The 19,590-nt window shown below is 37.9% G+C and overlaps 1 protein-coding gene across 5 annotated transcripts in view; it reads left to right on the plus strand.

Moving 5' to 3' along the window:
* The window catches only part of IPCEF1 (interaction protein for cytohesin exchange factors 1), a 176,583-nt gene that overhangs the window by 83,611 nt on the left and 73,382 nt on the right, over positions 1–19,590 (plus strand). For 4 of the 5 annotated variants that reach the window (XM_046669269.1, XM_046669268.1, XM_046669271.1 and 1 more), the window contains exon 3: positions 10,270–10,322. The exons of the other annotated variant lie outside the window; for it this stretch is intronic. In XM_046669269.1, coding sequence (XP_046525225.1) covers positions 10,299–10,322 — 24 coding nt within the window. In that variant the 5' untranslated portion in view covers positions 10,270–10,298. The remainder of the gene's footprint in view (positions 1–10,269; positions 10,323–19,590) is intronic. 5 annotated transcript variants of the gene reach the window in all.

Raw genomic sequence — 19,590 nt, forward strand, 5'->3', positions numbered from 1 at the left:
TTGTAAAAATATAGGTAATACCACCTTACAGAGCTGCTGTGAAAACTGAAAACAGTTTACAATAATTCTGCTGAATAGCGTTCTAGGAGCCTCCAAGAGAAGTCACTCTATTCTCGATGAAGACAGCCTTTCCCCTTATTATGCGGGACAGTCCAGCTCCTGATGGTCTCCACTTCTCCTGCCTGATGGGGCCGTGGATCTACCACTCAGAATCATAAGCCCATGACAGTGATATTTCCCAGTGAAAGAAACCAGACAAAGAGGAATTTTGGTTCCAACTCCAGAGCAACGAGTACAAACAGCAGGCAGCTTTTATAGCAGTTTTTCTTTTCCTGGCTTCATTCCAGCCAGCAATGGCCCTGTGGCAGAGACCACTGCCACATGGGGTATTCCTATTCACTTGTGTGGAAAGAGTGCTCAATGGAAGGTCACTTGGCAAAGCTGAGTTAAGGTGATTGACGGCCTCAGAGCAGCGTGCACTTGGTCCAGATTTCACAAGCAGAAAAATAGACTATCTTCCATAAAGAGAAGAAAGATTATTACCCATGTGGAGAAATTTAGGGATGCAGATTGCAGAAAGGTAAGAGCTGTCATCTGCCACTCTTGTCTGGCCCAGTTTAGATCACTGCATCCGCTCTCACCCCCACAGGCTGGGGTGAAGTGAACTTAGGAATCGAGGGTTGTTATGTGGTAGCTGCCATCGTAGGGAACCAGGGTGTGCTTGTGGGGCAGCCTGTAGTGGACCTAATATTTGCTACTTTGCCTAGTAGCTATCAAAGCTTCCTGTGGCCTCATCGTAGGCCTGGAGCCTTTTGTCTACATGATGTAGCATCTTGGGGCTAATACAAACCTCTGAGGAGGCTCCTTGGGTTTAGATCACAAATTTCTTAAGTTGGACCTAAGCACACAGCTAGTTGGGATGTTACAATGACTGGCTCCTAGAAGTTCTTTGGATCTGTCACTGGCTTTGGAGAGGAGGCAGCTGCCATGAAGGTTTTATCTGCGTTGGTCACAAAGCTGCTGCTAGGGTGTGTTTGTGTGTGTGCATCTGTGTGTGTTTGGGGGGGTGTGTGTGCAAATATGTTTTGTGGGGTCCCTGCCTGAACAAATAATTTGAATAGCCACAAGTCAGCGTGCTAGCTCGACTGGATTCTGGAGGTTTGGTGGGAGAAATCACTCACGGGGGCTGGCATCCTGGAATCTAAGACAATTGTGGGAACTGAATTAATCTCATTAGAGATGAGTCCTGGAGCTCTTCTAGCATCTGGTCAAACCCACATGCTGTGAAGGGAAAGCGCTTCAGTTGGGAGCAAGAAGCACAGGGCACATGTGGGTGGTGGCCTGCTATGGTCTCAGAGGGTGATGGACAGAACCCTGCCTGCTTGCCTGAGCCCTAAGGGCGCACTGGGATGCAGACCATAATCTTTGAAGTTTCAGGTTCTGGAGGCCCACAGAAGGGCAGGAGACTCCAACAGTCTGGAGACCGAAGGGAGCTTTGATCCTCCATAAGGGGCATGGCCAATGGCCATTTGCATTTGGTGCAGCTTTTTCCAGATTGTTCTGGATCTCTTACAGTTTGTCACCTGCTTGTTACTATGGTAAAATGGTTGTTTGGGAGTAGAAATTGACACTATTAGCTTAAAGAAGGGTTTTCTCCCCCCTTAAATTTGTGGATTTTTATGCCTAAGCCTTGATCATCAAGACTGGCAGCTTATGTGGGAATGCAAGAAGGAAGTGTAAGGAAGAGCCAGTCTCCTCAGCTGATGTATCACAGTACTTTAGTGGTGTTGAAAATGATTTTAATCATCAGAGTTTCTGTTTAAAAAAAGCTGTGTCTCTTAAAACCATCTGTCAGTTCATCCTCAAAGTGGAGAGACAGCAGAAAAGAAATGCAGCAAAATGAGTGGAAAAATTAACCATAAAAAAGAGAAAATAGGGGACCAGCCCAGTGGTGCAGCAGTTAAGCTCACACATCCTGCTTCGTGGCCTGGGGTTTGCTGGTTCGGATCCCGGGTGTGGACCTAGGCACCACTTATCAAGCCATGCTGTGGCGGGTGTCCCACATATAAAGTAGAGGAAGATAGGCACAGATGTTAGCTCAGGGCCCGTCTTCCTCAACAAAACAAGGAGGATTGGCAGCAGATGTTAGCTCAGGGCTAATCTTCCTCACCAAAAAAAAAAGAGAGAGAGCGAGAAGAGAGAAAATAGATCAAAGAGAAGGAATGAGGATTCTTTAAAGCATGTGGGAAATGGATTGGAATCAGAATGACAATAGAGCTTAAATTAGAAAGAAAAAAGTTTGAAAGAATTTGGATAAAACCATTTTTCCTTTTCATAAATTTCCTGGACAAAGTAACACCCCCAGACCATGCCCATCCCATACATCCCTGTGCACATGCTTATGGGAAGGTTCTCTTCCATTTTGCTTCCTCTCTCCTCTGCCTTAACGAGATCTCCTGCTAATTGGCAGAACCAATGGATTATTTCCTGTCCTTTGCTTCTGTATGGTGTGAGCAGAGATGAATTTTCTCTCCTGCTTCCCGTGGCATTGCTGTGTTGGACTGTCATTGACAGAAGGTGCTCGCTTCCAGACAGTTCTCATTGCGAGCTAAGCTTGTACTTTGTTGCTACATGTATTACAGGATTTTTGATGATGGAGACTCCTGCCTTTAGAATGACCAGCGTTTTCTGTTTCCTCTTTAGCTCTAGTTTCTGGATTAAGAATAAGGCAGGTTGCTTGCCTATGGTCACGGAGTTTCCATAAATCCATTTGTTGCTCTGAGAATGTCTTGTCAAATGCTAGCGCTGTAATTTTAAAGATAAGCATATTACACATGCATCTATGGGTTTTTAAAATTTGCGTTCATAGTTATGTTGTTTTCACTTATGATTCTGTGAAAAAGAATAAACTTAGCCTGTGGTTTGTTTCAACTGGGAAATCATCTCTAAGTCACAATAAATTGTCTTCTTTTGAAAAACCTTTAGAATGTTAGGCTGGTGCTTATTTTCCTGCCTCATTCCAAAGATTATAACGTTTATTGATGAATAATCAACATTTACTTTTGGATCAGTTGAACCCATAACTCTCTTTAGTGAATTTTTTTCTTAGTTCTTAAAAAAATGCCAATTATACTAGAAACTGTCTTCTCTCTTACATATTGATATTCTTCATTTGTTTTCTGGATTTAAAATGATACAGGACCAGAGTCCGTATTTCTGAACTTAACTAACTTACTAAACAGTTTCTAAAATAAACTGGTAGAATAAAATTGCATTTTGTTTGTGCCTAAATCAAAATGGGCTGATTCCTCACCAGTGTCTTAGTCAGCTTGTGCTGCTGTAAGAAAATACCATAAACTGCGTGGCTTAGCAACAACAGAAATTTATTTCTCACACTTCTGGAGGCTGGAAGTCCGAAATCACGGTGCCAGCATAGCTGCGTTCTGGTGGGAGGCCTCTTCTGGGTGGCAGATGGCTGATTTCTCCTTGTATCTTCACATGGTGGAAAGAGACTGAGCTGGGCTCTCACTTCTTATAAGGCACTAATCCCATTTATGAAAGCTCTACCCTCACGACCTAGTTAACTCCTCAAAGCCCCGCCTTCAGATACCATCACACTGGGAATTAGATTTCAGCGTATGAATTTTGGGGGACACAAAACTTCAGTTCATAACAGCCAGTATATATTAAGGAAAACCTCTTTTGAAGTTAACTTTATGATTCACTCGGTAATGAAATGTGTTTTCCACTTTTCAGTTACAGACTTCATCAGAAATATATTTTACTCCACTTCACAAACAAAAAATTATTAATGATCTCATCATTTTGGCTAGATGTCATGTTGTGGTATGTTAAGGAATGGTTCTTTAAAGGAGATAACTGTGTCAAATATACTGGGAAAACTGTTCCTTTCAGCTCTGAAACAAGGTACCAAAAATGTCTCTAGGAGATCGGGTTAGGGAGTTTCATCAGCCTTGAGGGATGAAAGCCATTTCATCTGATGGAACCTGTTATCACACTTGCTCAAACTCTTTCTTTGTGTGCTAATTCCATTAGGAAGGATAGTTTTCTATAACAAAGCTATTTCCAGGTAATTGCTCCCATTCTAGGTAATTGCTACCACTTATTGAGCATGCACTGTGCCTACATGTTTCCCGTTTGATATTTCATTTAATTCTCCCCCAAACCCTATGAGTTGGTTTTTATTATTTCTGTCTAAAAGATGAGGTATCTGCTATTCAGGGAAAATAAGTGATTTTCATAAGTTTCCACATTTAATGAGTGGCAGAGTGAAAGCTGTTTTACTCTAATCCATATGTGTGCAGTAGTTTTAAAACTTTTTTTTCAGTTTTGTACCCATAAAATAATTTGCAAACCCTATGTACTCTATTACACTTTAAATTGTCACCTAGAGATTTTATCGTATGTTTAAATAGGTGCAATTGATGCAACTTCTGGCATATTATAAATCTTAATAGTAAAAATGCTATATTTCGGGACCGGCCCGGTGGTGCCCCGGTTAAGTTCGCACGTTCCGCTTCTCAGTGGCCTGGGGTTTGCCGGATCGGATCCCGGGTGTGGACATGGCACCGCTTGGCAAAAGCCATGCTGTGGTAGGAGTCCCATGTATAAAGTAGAGGCAGATGGGCATGGATGTTAGCTCAGGGCCAGTCTTCCTCAGCGAAAGGGGGAGGATAGGTAGTAGTTAGCTCAGGGCTAATCTTCCAAAAAAAATAAAAGATTACATTTCTCTTTAACTATAACCTATGCAACACACCTCTCATTTTTTTTAAAGTAATCTTTTGAGTTTTAAATTTTACATTGTTCTGTTTTTTTCCTGGAACTCTTATTTTCATTCCATTATTCCATGGATTTTTATACAATTATCTAATATTTTTATGCTTGAAAAGCTTTTATTGATAATTCTATCATATGTTTCAGCAAAAAATTATGTATTGAAGTCAAAATTCGTGTTAAATTTTTTGGGTGACATAATTCTTTAAGCCATAAAAGATTTCATTTGGAGTGGGTTATCATTACAAATACTATTGGTACATAATTTAACATATAACATGACTATGTTACATGTTTTGACAAATAATGGTTAATACAAGAGGTAAATATTTTTATTGACAATGCCTTGTTTAATGAGATAGACAAGGCATTCCCCTAGTTATGGAACATACCCATGGATGAATATTATTTATTGCTAGAATGAGAGAGAGTTCAGAACCAATTTTAATCCTATTTTTGGCTTTTATTTTGGCTTGTATATATGCAAGCACTGAAAACTATTTTTCACATAAATAAATAGATGAGAGTGGAGCATTTTTTGAACTTTTTCCAAGAATATGCCAAATACCAGACAGTGGTCTATCACAACTTCTTTTAATCATTAACAGCCAATTAAAATAGATTTTTCTTTAATTTTGTTGAAAGCAGAGAATAGGAAATCTCTTGATTTGTGAAAGTTATTTGTTATCCTGCCATTAGGGTCTCATACACTTTTAATTCCCAGGAATTATGCAAAAATCCTTTATCAAGATGTATCAAATAACTACTACTTCTTCCTTCAACTCTCTCACTTATAGTCTTAAACTGATATTCTCAGAAAGGGTTGGGAATATGGAAAAATTATTACTTTTAAGACACCCTTGTCAGCATCATTATTATTTTCCATAAGCTGCTTTTATTGTGTGCTTTACACATATTTTTGTCAACATCTTGGAGCTACATATTTAGCTTTTCAGTATATAGATGCCATATGATGTATAACATGGTTAGCTGAGCTGGTTCTCATTGTCCAAACAAAAAGCAAATGTATTTACATGGCTCTCCATGACCACCGTTTCAATTCCTAATTCCTCTGGATTATGGCTATGTGCTTTGTATGGAAGAGGAGAAACAAGAGTTGAGCTGAGATTATTTTGATGATTCTTCTGCCCCAAGTTATTTGAATCATTTTGGTGAAATTTTAGATTTCATATATGTCAACTACTTCAAGAAATAAAGTATCGAAACTCCAAAATCATTAAGTGAATACACACATATAGCCTCCACAAAGGTACACCATCCAGAGGTCCCCTTTCTTATTCACCCCTGCTTGAACCACTGATTCCATATTATTTCTATCCTTTTTTCTTTTTTTTTTGCTGGGAAAGATTCACCCTGAGCTAACATCTGTTGCCAATCTTCTCCCTTTTTTTCCTCTCCAAAGCCCCAGTACCTCATTGTATATTCTAGTGGTAACTCCTTCTAGTTCTTCTATGTGGGCCACCACCACAGCATGGCTACTGACAGACAAGTGGTGTAGTTCTGTGCCCAGGCTGCTGAAATGCAGTGTGTCAAACTTTAGCCACTAGGCTATCAGGGCTGGCTCCCATTTGCTCTTTGATTCGGGAAGTCTGACATCAACAGTTTCATTTCCTTATCTTGCAGATGAAGAGGGAGATTTCTAATGGGATATTCATGATGGCAATATTGCACGGAACAAACAAATTTGGAATTCATATGTTGTCTTCATAGAAACTTACGTAGTGTTTAGTGCTTATATTGTTTGTATTTTTAATTCATTTACTCAAGAAATGTCTACTTAATCACCTGTATACAGAGACTGAGGATACAGCAGTAAACAAGTGAACAAGATAAGACACAGGGCCTGCCCTCAGGTAGGTTATACTATAGTGGGGAGGCAGATGTTAAAGAACAAATTACAAAATTAATAATTCAGTACAATTATGAGAACTTCTATGAGTAAAAGATAAGGTGCTATGAGACCACATGAAAGGGGATTGATCTCTCATAAGGATAAGAATAAGAAAGGGACAGCTTTCTTGACTAAATGACATTTGGTCTGAAGGCTGAAAGATTAGACGGTATAAGCCGTCCTGAGTGGGGGCTGTTGAAGAACAGTATGCACGAAAGTTCTAAGATTGGTAGGAACCTGTTGAAGGAATTTTAAAGAAAGCCAGTGAGTCAGGAAGATGGAAAGGAGGAGACATGGAAATGATTCAAGATGGCGCTGGAGAGGAGGCAGAAGCCAGGTAGTACAAAGCCTTCCTTGTAGAAGATTTTCATGATTTTGGTCTTTATCTCAACACCAATGGCCACTGTAGAGATTTAAGGAAAGAGATGAATAGTCAGATGTACATTGAAAAAAAAGCTGAGACATAAAGCTAGGAGTTCCTGCAGTTGTCCAAGAGAGAGGTGCTATTGCCTTCGACTAGGGTGGTAGCAAGAGATATAGACAGAGTGGACACACCTGAGAGGTCTTTAGGAGGTAAAACGGTACAATACATACATGAGAAATATTCCTCAAGATCCAAGGAAGGCTTGATAACAGTGACTAGAGCAGTATATTTTTTCCCTTTGTCTTCCATCACCTCCTGTCAATTCCATGCTTGTTCTACTATTAGAAAGCTGACTGAGTAAAGGGGTTCGGAATTCCACTGAAATGATAAAGTTGTCTGATGATGCGATCTATTAGTTTCAAAAATCATTTTGACAACTCTTGCTAAGCTGTGTGCTTTACTGGGCTGGGCCCTAGGGCATGAAGAACACAGTGTCTCGGCCTGTACTTTTGACATTCTCATTGTCCAACCAGGGAGATCTATCTGCAGCATCATGGTACAATATCACAGCCAGGAAGGAGTTAGTTATGAACAACCCCTGTGGGAGACTTTGGGGGAGCCAGGATGGTGCTGTGGTGGTTAAGAGAGCAGATTCTGGAGTCTGGGTTTGAATGTGGAAATATCCATTTACTAACTTCCTCATCTAAATTGCCTAAATTGCCTCATCTAAGACATGGGACTAATAATAGTAGGTTATTCAAAGGTGGTTCTAATAATCGTATTGCATGACATGTGAAAATCATCAATTGGCCGGGCACGTAGTAACTGCTTAATAAATGCAATAAATTTAGCAATTATATTATTACAGGGGAAGAGCCAGTTAGCCATCTGGGTAGAGTCAGAAAAGGTTACACAGTGATGCTTTATATCACATTTAAAGGGTGTATATAGTTGACCTTTAAGAAATGCATGCTTAAAGAATGAATATGTTTTATGACAATAAGATAATTTATTGAGCATTTATTCCATATTAGGCTCTGCTATGAGCATTATGAAGATATTTTCTTACTTAATTCTTATCTGACCCTAAAGGAAATACTATTATTAGGTCCATTTCATAGATGAGAGTCCTGAGGCCCCAAAACATTAGTTACTTGCCCAAGATGACACAGTAAATCGCCAAGCTGGGACTTTAAATCCAGTCCAGACCAACCAAAGCTTTGTTCTTGACTCCTACTTGTTCTACAGGATTCTCTACCTAAAGTGCTTCTGACTTCAAGCTAGCTTTTCCTTATTAGGTATTCACTCAGTCAGATGGATACCAAAAATACATTGCTATAAGCAGTCAATAAGATATTTACAGTGTTTTATCTGAACATTTTTATTTTACAAATAAATACTTATTACAGAAAATAAATACATAAAGGAGTAAAATATAAATTACTGGTTTCTTCAACTCTCATACATAATTATTGTACATATTTTGCTGTAAATATCTTCAGACATTCTCCCCCAATGTATTGATATATAAGTTGGATGTATATAAACCTATATTTTAATGATAAAAATGAATGGGGTCACACTGCTCATGGTTTTACTACTTTTTCATTAAGGATGTATTGTAAAACTCTTTACCTGTTTGGTACGGTCATGCTTGGTGTAGTTGATGGCACTTGGGAAAGACTCAGCAAATGCCAGTGGCCATTGTGATTGTGATTGTCATCAACATCATCATCTTGATAAATTGCCCTCTAGAAATGCTGTAATAATTTGACATCCCAACAACAACAAATTATTCTTTTCAACACACCTCCACCAAACTTGGCGTCTATCACTTAATTTTTGTGTGTGCCAGTCTTGAAGATTAAAAACGGAATCATGTTGTTTTATTTTGAACTAATTTTATTACTAATGAGGTTAAACATTAGTCATTTTTATTTTTTGAATTTTCCTTCACTTGTTATTCTGTTAGTTTGCTTATTATTTTCTTATTGGTGTGTAAGAACTCTTTTATATTATGATTCTTTTTTTTTTCTTGATTTTATTTTTTCCTTTTTCTCCCCAAAACCCCCCGGTACATAGTTGTATATTCTTCGTTGTGGGTCCTTCTAGTTGTGGCATGTGGGACGCCACCCCAGCGTGGTTTGATGAGCAGTGCCATGTCCGCGCCCAGGAGTCGAACCAATGAAACACTGGGCCGCCTGCAGCAGAGCGTGCAAACCCAACCACTTGGCCACGGGGCCCACCCCCTATATTATGATTCTTATATATGAAGCGTATATTTCAAATATTTTCACTAGGTTGTGATTTGATTTTTTATTTAGGTTTTAGTGTATTTTTTAAAATAAATAAATAAGTTAAAAACTAAATAATTAAATGCATCAGTCTTTTTTATTGTAGCTTTTCTCTTGGGCATTTTACAAATAACTATTTTATTCATATCTATGTAATATAACTATGGCATTTTTGACATTAATAAGGGGTACCTATTCTTCAAAATTTGGGAACCATTGGTATAAGAAATAAAAAGTCACATGGAGTATGGATCTGTGTTTGTGGTACCACTGGTAAATTGAAAGGCTCTCTGCTTTGGGGAGAGTTTCAGTGGCTTGTGGATGTTTACCAAGTTTCTTGCTTGTCAACATCTGAAAATATGAGATTTTTTCCTTTTTGTTTTCATCTGCTTTTCTTGAAACCACAGAACGTCTTGTTTTTCAGGTAATCCACTACAAAGTGCAATACATCAAAAAGGGCTCAGCTTCATATTAAAGTTGGGACTTCTGGGGCAGAGGGATTAGTTACATTTTTGAAATTGTTTAAATTCCATCAGAATAATAGTAACAGATCAAATATTTCCATACCTTACATTGCATTGTTCATCATGAGGAGGAAAATATTTTCACTTTTCAAAGATGTATGTTTATATATAATACAATTTAAGTATGTAAATAATATACATGTTTTGCTATAGACTTGAAAGAATACTGACAAATGTGCAGAAGAAATTCTGGCTTACTTTATGAACTCAGTTTTAAACAGTTGGCTTACTGAGTTCTGCATTAAAAGGCCATTTAATGAATTGCTTTTATTGTGAAATTCATCAGTCAAAATAGAAATGCCTCTTCGTCTGTCAGAGAGATATACACTGTTATGAACATTTGCATCTCACATTTAACTGAAAATCTTTTTTCTCTTCTAGCTTTTGTTTTTGCCCATTTGACATCATACATGGCTACTGATGGCAATGTTCTTGTAAGTACCCTTTGGAACACCTCAGACTTTAGATATTAATTATCAGTTTGATGAATGAGTGAAAAAGTAGACAAGTGGATTTTAAGTTTGGCCAGCTATTTATTGTCCTCCATTTCATTAGCCACAGTGGAATTAAGTGATCTTTTTACTAGATCATTCTAATGACCACCAAGCATTAGTGTAAGACTCCTAGCTATTTACTTTTAAAAATCAAGAAACATAACTCTGATTTTAATGTACTGTATATAAATTATCTGTGTTTTACATTAACTATGGTACTAGTGCAACCTCTCACGTCAAGGCAGGTTGTAGTAACAGTAATGGAGAAATTGAGTGAACTAGACAGCTTCTGGAAGGGACACCTTACTGAAAAGCAGGGCAGCTGGTTAATTCTCTGCTAGCTTTTTTAACACTTTCATGTCCCGGAAATAGAGAAGGCAATGTGAGCACTTTAATTCTGATGCTAATTCTAAATGAGGAAAAGCTTGCTAGTGATGAAAAGTGGTGGGAACTTTGGGAAACAGGACTGCAGCAAACTGAAAATGAAAACACAAATTACAGTCAGTTATATACCCTAGAAATTCACCATCTAAAACTTGCGGAAAAGGCAAGCGTTATCCCTTGGCATGAATGGGTGGGTGGTGTTTGATGATAGAAATGTGAATAATCACAATGAAGATAAAGAAGAGAAACAACTAAGAATAAATGTGGCCTCAATGAAAGACTTTTGCTAGGATTAGATATAAAGACATATGTATAGGATGTTAAAGGAGGGTCCTGTAGTCAAGGGCAAAAACAAATGGATATTGTAGATCTGTAAAAATAGAGCCAGGAAGACAGGTTCAGAGGTTCCAAAGTTTATGAAAAATTGTAAAAAGAAAAAGTTCGTGTGATTATAAGCACATGTGTATGTGTTATATGGAACAAAGAAATGAAAAGGAAGAAGTAGAATTTTTTTACCCTTGAGGATGGTAATGCCGTTTTTATTTCTTACATTGCTTCACCTTTTCCACTGAAAGAATGTAGTCTTCCAACTGGAAGCAGTTCATCTTATATGCTTAAGAAGAAATGGAAATTAAGATAATTAGAGAGTACCTAAGCACTTTACATTAGTAAATTCATTCATTCATTGAAACATTCATTTGATGTTCACTAATTGCTTCTGACTCAATCGTGCATCAGCCACTGTACAAGATAAGAACTGGAGATTTAATCGTGACTCGAAAGAAGTTAAAATCTCCACATTTTAAAAAGGGTATAATCCTGGATATTAGAACAAAGATTTCAGATGTGATTCTCAAAAGACTATCATCCATACAAAGCCATATCCATATAATTCCCAATCTGGAGCTGTTAGCACCGTAATATGTAGCCTGCGTCCCCTTGGAGCTGGGCACAAGTGGATTTTGTTCTCACTGGTGGGACCTCTGGCTATTTATGGTCTTTCTCATTTCATGAGCCATCCTCCCCTCCAACACTCAGTCAGCCCAGCTCTCCTTGTGTGTTTATTTACCTGTTCCTTTTGTCTCACAGCGATCAGCCGTACTGCTTAATGCCTCTCTTAAGCATTTCTTCAGCTGCTTTTCACTGGTTACCCTACTTTATCTTTCCGTTCAGAGAATTAGTTCAATTTTCTGCTGTCATTTGTTCTCTAAATAAAATGTAGCACAGGAGACCTATTTTTATGCTAGGTAGCTTCAGTAGGCTTGGCACATTTGACCTAATCACATCCCGAATTACACTTCATTTCCAGTAAACTAACGTTTATTGAGCTGTGTGTGCTGAGCACTCTGCTTGGCACTGAGGTACGAAGATGAGGAGCTTACCATGTCGGGGGAAGAGTCACACTTTTAAGGCACTTCATTGATCCTGACCTGATAGTTGTCATTGAGGTTGGCTTGGTAAATGATGCTAATAAAACTCTCCAAGAAAGTAGATTCTGAGCATTTGAAGTCTTATGTATATGGTAGAATAGCATTGCTCTCTTTTGTTAAGCTGAGTTGTTTGTTATCTGATAGTGTTCTTTTTTCCTTTCTGAAGGGAAGCAGCAGAATTTTCAAAGCTAAAGCTTCACAGAGAAGCAAAAATATTAACTCATCAAGCTGTGTTGGTTTTACCTCTTATATGTTTCTCCCCCGTCACAGACCCAACACTTGCCCTTCCCTCCGCTCTCTGGGCTCTTTGCCTCTGCCCCTGCCCGCCTCCAATCCATTTGCCACACGATGGCCAGAGCGAATGTTCTTAAATGCAAATCTGATTGTGCCGCTCACCAGCTGGCATCTGTGTAATGAGTTCCGATCGGCTTTCAGATAAACTTCATACTTTCAGACATAACTTACAAGGCCCTGCATGAGGTGACTGTGACACTCCAAATGTGGATCTCTCCCCACACTCTGTTGTCGATGCCTGCTGGACTGCACTCGCATCCTGTATCAGAGTCTCTTGTGCTCAGGTCTTTATCTTTCAGGTCTTTGTTTTTATCAACTCATGGGGTGCCTTCCCTGACTCCCCACTTCTGGGTAAGTGGCATAATGGGGTACATTATAGCACATATGTGCAGACTCCATTGTCTTCATCCAATCCTCTATCTTCTGTATTTGGAAACTGTGTGAGAGCCTACTTACTGTTGAATCTCTGGTCCTTGGCGCCGAGTATTTGTGCCATAACTGGTGGTTGAATAAACAAAAGCCATAATTTGCCAAATTGTGGCTTGAAAGAAAGAATTAGCATATCACCTTTAGGATCTGGGTGATAGCTTGCTGGGAAATCTTCAACATAATGATTAGATTTGGTAAAAATCCCTAAACATCTCTAAGAATCCATTTGTGTAGTCCTCGATATTTATAAGGCTTGTGGAACATTGCTGAGGTCATAACAAAGTATTATACACTGAATCAGTGTGGCTTAGTTTTCTTTGATGATTAGTTTCTCACTGAATAAATAAATAGAAAGATAAATAAGTAGATAAATAAATAAATAAATAATGACTAGCATATGTGAATTTTAAAGACTTGATAAAAAATAAAAAATAAAAAATTCTCTGGTCCCAGATTTTAGTAACAATGTTTTAACTAAGGAGAGAAAACAGCCTTAATTTAAAGATGACAAGGCTCAGAGAGAATGTGACATATCGTATCTTTTCCCGTTGTGCATAGTTTTTTTACCTAAGACTTCTGAGATTTATTACTTTCAGGGATGGTTCTGGTGGGAAAGAAATGTCAGAATTATCTTAGCTCAAAACTTTATGACAGTGTTTTCTCAAGAATTCTTTTAAATAAAATTCTTTCATTGCATATTGCCTGAAAATAAAATGTCTAGTGAAAACTATTTTCCTGAAACAAAAGTCTCGGCATCTAAGTCAGGCTGACTTTGCCCTGTTTTCATACTGATGAGGGCCAGCTCAGTGAGTATGAATGGACACTTGCTTCTGGCACTGCCAACTGTCTGAAGAATAGATTGCTGGGTAGGGACTTGTTAGCTACCAGTGGAAAAATTCTGTCCCTTCTCCCAGCCCCCGTCCTCCTCTTAATGCATTCCTATTTCTTGGGTTCCAGATTCTTAGTATTTGGAGGATATGGTTAAAACAGGACGCTGGAGAAAGTTACTGTGGTTTTTGAGGAAATAGTACTTTAGACAGAAGCAGATGTTTATTTAGAACGAGTCCATTTTACCTTTAAGGAAATACCAAAGGTCAACTCTCCAAGTGGGTTCAAATTTAGTGTCAGCCAATCCCAGGGGCTTTTCTCTGTGTATCTGCCTCTGTGGAGGTAAGAAAGGTGTTGGAGTGACTTTCATGCTGCTTAATTCCGCCGATGTTATTGGTGTTCAGCTCTGAGTAATCAAGCGGTGGATGGCTTTCCAGATATTTGGTAAGACTCCACTTCGGCCGGTCACTACCAGTAGGACATCATAGGAAGTAAAAATTGATATGACACAGTTAATCTTTTGGTAAACATGTATTAAGTGCTCTCTGTGTATCAGGCGCTGGGCTAGGTTTTGAAGTCATGACGTGTTCAAGACCATCAGTTCTGTCTTGAAGTCTTGGCCAATCATTGACTCTAAACAGAGTTGTCGTCATTCAACTACAGAGCTAATAAAAGAAATGTGATGAAGTAAAAAGTGACATGAACAGAGGAATGATTGAGTAGATGTGTGGGAAATGGGAAAAGGCCTCTTTGAGATTACTCACAGGTTATGGGCTGGACCATCGGGTGGATAGTGTTACCACCATGTATGTACCACACAGATATATAGACAGATAAATTATAATGTCCATTTAAGACGCATCAGAGAAACATTGTGGGAATACAGAAGACAGAAGAAGCAGAATAGCAGAGTTAAACGATATGCTCCAGAATCCCAGTCGGACTGGCCTGGGTCCCATTCTTGCCTCTGCTACTATTTATGTGTGATCTGAGGGGAAGTTACTTAACCAGACCAAGATGAAGTTCCTCATTTGTGAAAAGGAAGATGAAAATAGTACCTCTCATGAAGATCTTTGGGAGATAATATAAATCAATTATTACAGTGACTACAAATAAATAACACTGAGTGAATATAGGATTCTTATAAGAGCTAAGTGCCTTGTAAAGTTAGAGACAGCTTCATGATGGAGATGGCTTGTGACCTGGGTCTGAAAGGATGAGTCAGATTTAACCAGATGGAAAATGAGGGAAAGGAGTAAAGTATTCAAAAGTGTGAATGTGTTAAAGTGCCTGACATTTCTTCAGAATAAAAAAGAATTTAAGGTGCCAGGAGAGGAAACAGACAGATGTCTTGGTGGTATACTGAGGTTACTATGGGAAGAGACTCGCTTGTCATTTGGATTGCGACCTTAAGATGGAATCTTAGAAAGGAGATGACTGCCTTCCATTCAGTAATGGTCCTGGGAGTTCACACTTTGACACTGCTCTGCTGAAAACATAGAGCAATGAAAGACAAAGAGAAACATAGAACACCAAAAAAGCACAGCTAGGCTCAAAAATACAATAATCATCTCTGTGAGTCAGAAATGAAAAGCAGCGAGCATACCTGAAGCTCTGGGCCTGATGGGCACCTTGTCTGGAGGCAGGAAGCAGATTGCCTTCTGCCCCAGTTTAAAGGGGTAACAATTCTCCACTAAATGTGAGGAGAGCTACATTCACTTTTTTCCCCCAGGCATAGTCTCTCTCTCTCTCTTTGTTCTTTTTTTGGTGAGGAAGATTCACCCTGAGCTAACATCTGTTGCCAATCTTCCTCCACTTTATAGGTGGGTCACTGGCATGGCATGGCTGATGAATGGTGTAGGTCCATGCCTGGGATCAGAACCCATGAAGCCCAGGCTGCTGAAGTGGAGTGTGCCAAACTTAACACTAGGCCATAGTGCCAACCCCCCACCCCTGGCTTTTTCTTTTAATTGGAGAACAATTGAAATACAATATCCTATTAGTTTCAAGTGCACATCATAGTGATTTGATATTTATATACATTACAAAATGATCACCATGATAAATCTAGATACCATCTGTCACCGTGCAAAGTTATTACAATATTATTGACTATATTCCTTATGCTGCACATTATATCCCCATGACTTATGTATTTTGTAACTAGAAGTTTGTGCTTCTTCATCCCCTTCAACTCTTTCACTTGCCCCCTCAATCCATCCCTACTCTAGTGTCCACTCGTTTGTTTCCTGTATCTATGAGTCTGTTTCTGTTTGGTTTTGTTTTTTCATTTGTTTTGCTTTTTAGATTCTATAAATAAGTGAAATCATATGGTATTTGTCTTTCTCTATCTGACTTATGTCACTTAACATAATGCTCTCTAGGTCTGTTCATGTTGTTGCAAATGGCAAGATTTCATTCTTTTTTATGGCTGAGTAATATTCCATTGCATATATACACACCATATCTTCTTTATCCATTCATCTATTGATGGACACTTAGATTGTTTCCATATCTTGGCTATTGTAAATAATGCTGCAATGAACAGAGAGGTACACCTATCTCTTTGAATCAACGTTTTTGTTTTCTTTGAATAAATATTCAGAAGTGGAATTGCTGAATTGTTCGCTTCTTGATGATAATGGGGGCTTCCCCACTTGTGAAAGGGGCTAAAGATAAAAGGAAAAACAGTTGCCAAACCACTGTCTGGGGTTACACAGTTAGTCGAGGGCCTAGGAAAGGAGGCAATAGGGACACAGTGTCAAAACCAGGAAATGAACCTAGTCACCAGCTGAATTAGCCACTGGATATCAAATTCTCCATAACTGCCTCAGGACGTGATTGTAGGACTGATTCCACACCAAGTGGAGGCAACCTCCAAACTACTAAAGAGGGAGTCATGAGCACAACAGAGGAGATGGGGAGAGAGAAAGAGATTCTGTAAACTTAAATTCTAAAATAGATTGAAAAATGCTAAGAAAGGAAGACTATAGAATAAAAAATTGGATGATATCTCTATTTTATGTGAAATCAATTTTTAAAAGCCTGATAGAAAAATTTAAATGTGAAGCTCAAAGAATCTTTTAAAAAACTTTGAAGGAAAATTAAGCACAAATGAAAAAGTAAAAAATATAAGTGGGTTTTGAAAAAATTTGGAAGTATTAGAAAAGAAGATTTATTCTTTGAAAGAGAAAGCTCAATAAATGGCATAAGTTTAACATTGGACACTTTCAAAAAGAATATTAGTAAACCGAAAAATTTAGAGGCTGGCCTGATGGCAGAGTAGATAACATTCGCATGCTCTGCTTTGGCGGCTGGGGGTTCGCAGGTTTGGATTCCAGGCACAGACCTAGCACCACTCATCAAGCCATGCTGTGGTGGCATCTCACATAAAATAGAGGAAGATTGGCACAGATGTTAGCTCAGGGACAATCTTCCCCACCACACACAGAGAAAAATTTATATAGGACACACATGGCACAGAGAGATAAAAAGATTAAAAATTAAGAAAAAGAAACTCATATATATCTAACAGTACTCCCAAAAGAAGAGAATGAGGAAAATTGCAGGAAAGCACTATTTGAATATCTGCCAATTTTCCATGCTTGAAAAAGGATACAAATTATCCAATCAAAAGTTCGTTCTGAGGATTGAGCAGTATAAATAAAAATAAACTTACAACTAGATACACTGTAATAAAGCTGCAGAATACTCAGAGTGATAAATATGTCTTATAAGAATGAAAAGGTAGATGACAGACTGCTGGCAGAGATCTCATCAATATAACAGATGCTGGAAGACAAATGATTGAAGTGTTCAAAGTGCCAGGTGGAAACAATTTTATACTCAGCTAGACTAATATTCAATTTTGAGGACTAAAGATATTACGATGCACATAAAAACTAAGAGAATTTACTACTTACAAACCCCCACTAGAAGAGTTGTTAAAGGAGGTACTCTAGTAAGAAGAAAAGTGAATCCAATGAGAAGATATGTGATAAAGGAAACAAAAGCAATCACAGAAACTGATAAACTAGGAGCTGGCCCTGTGGCTGAGTGGTTAAACTCCCAAGCTCCACTTTGGCAGCCTGGGGTTCCACTGGTTTGGATCCTGGCCATGGACCTAGCGCTGCTCATCAAGCCATGCTGAGGTGGAGTCCCACATAGCAGAACCAGAAGGACCTACAGCTGGAATACACAACTATGTACTGGGGGGCTTTGGGAAAGAAGAAGAAAAACTATTGGCAAGAGCTGTTAGCTCAGGGCCAATCTCTAAAAAAAGAAAGAAAGAAAGAAATTGATAAAATATGTCATGTCACTAAATGTAATTACCTATTGGTGAATAATGATAATAATCATAACATTTTTAATGGGAAAATAAAAATATAAACTACGATGACAAGAGAGAAGGCATTCAAGCATGAGTTAAAATGTGCTGAATTACATGTTATACTCATGATGAATTTTTAAATACTTGAGTATCAGAGGAATAACGTGTAAGGAAAAGGAAGAAAGGGAAAAATAAAAAATTAAAATGAATGTAAACTGAAAACAAAAAATAAAAATTACAATAACTGTCAATAGATTAAACTCACCCATGAAAAGTCACAGATAATCACATTATATTTTAAAAAATCAGAATCTAGTTTTATGCTGTTTATAAAAGAAACAGCGAAAGCAAATGAACAAAAAAACTACACATAAAGGTAAAAAAATAAAAGAATGGAAATACTAAAAAGGATATAGCTTTAGCAACTTAAATAGAGATATAAAATATTTGGACAACAAAATTGGCAATTTTGAGATTTACGTAGAATGTTTACAAAATTTTTCTATGTAGTATGTCACAAATAAATACTAACCAATTACAAGAAAATGATATTATAAAGATTATGTTTTCAGAACAAAATCAATGAATTTAGACCTCAAAAAGAAAAAATTAGTAAAATGTTCTCATATCTTAGGAAACCTACAATCTCATTGGGTAGAAAGAAATGACTTAGAATTGAAAAACAGGAGATATAATGTCTAAAGTAGAATTTAGAGGTAAACTTATAGCTCTAAATGTATTATTAAAAACAAAGAAAAATGAATGAGGAGAACATTATCTTCACTAATTAGAAAAAGAATAACAGAGTCAATTCAAAGAAATAAGAATAATAAACTAAGAGCAGAAATTAGTGGAATAGTTACAAAAAATAAAGAAACAGGTAGGAATATTTCTGAAATTCTAAAATAGTACGTTAAAACACATTTCAGTTTGCGGAGAACTAAAAGTTTTATGTATTGCTGGAGGGGTTATAAGTGGGACATTTTGAAAGCAATTTGGGAATATCTAAAAAGTTAAAAAAGCACAAATCCTATGATTGTGCAATCTGCTGTGAGATAAATACTCTGGCCCAGAGAAATACATGCCCATAGGCACAATGGAAGTTATACAACATTGTTGACTGCAACATTGTTGTGCTAGTGTGCAACAGTAAGGGGCTTATGTACATTAGTAGTGAGTGGATAATTAAATTGTGGCATTTTCATCCACTGCAGCAGAGCACTGAGAGGTGAACTAGGGCTACGCATATCAATATGGAAAAAAATCCTCAAAAACACAAATATTGAAAATTAAATATCTATATTAATCCTTTTGTTTTGTTAAATGTTGCTTGTACATATTAAAATTTGCATGGGAATGATAAACATCACATTCAGTTTAGTGTAACCTGGGGAAGATGACAGGGACACAGAAAAGGGAAGGTGTGCATACAGGGACACAACTGTATTTATATTTTATTCCCTTAAAAATAACATCAGGGGCTGGCTTGGTGGCGTACTGGTTAAGTTTACAT

The sequence above is a fragment of the Equus quagga genome, chromosome 8 (genome assembly GCF_021613505.1).
Source record: "Equus quagga isolate Etosha38 chromosome 8, UCLA_HA_Equagga_1.0, whole genome shotgun sequence".
Classification (NCBI taxonomy): domain Eukaryota; kingdom Metazoa; phylum Chordata; class Mammalia; order Perissodactyla; family Equidae; genus Equus; species Equus quagga.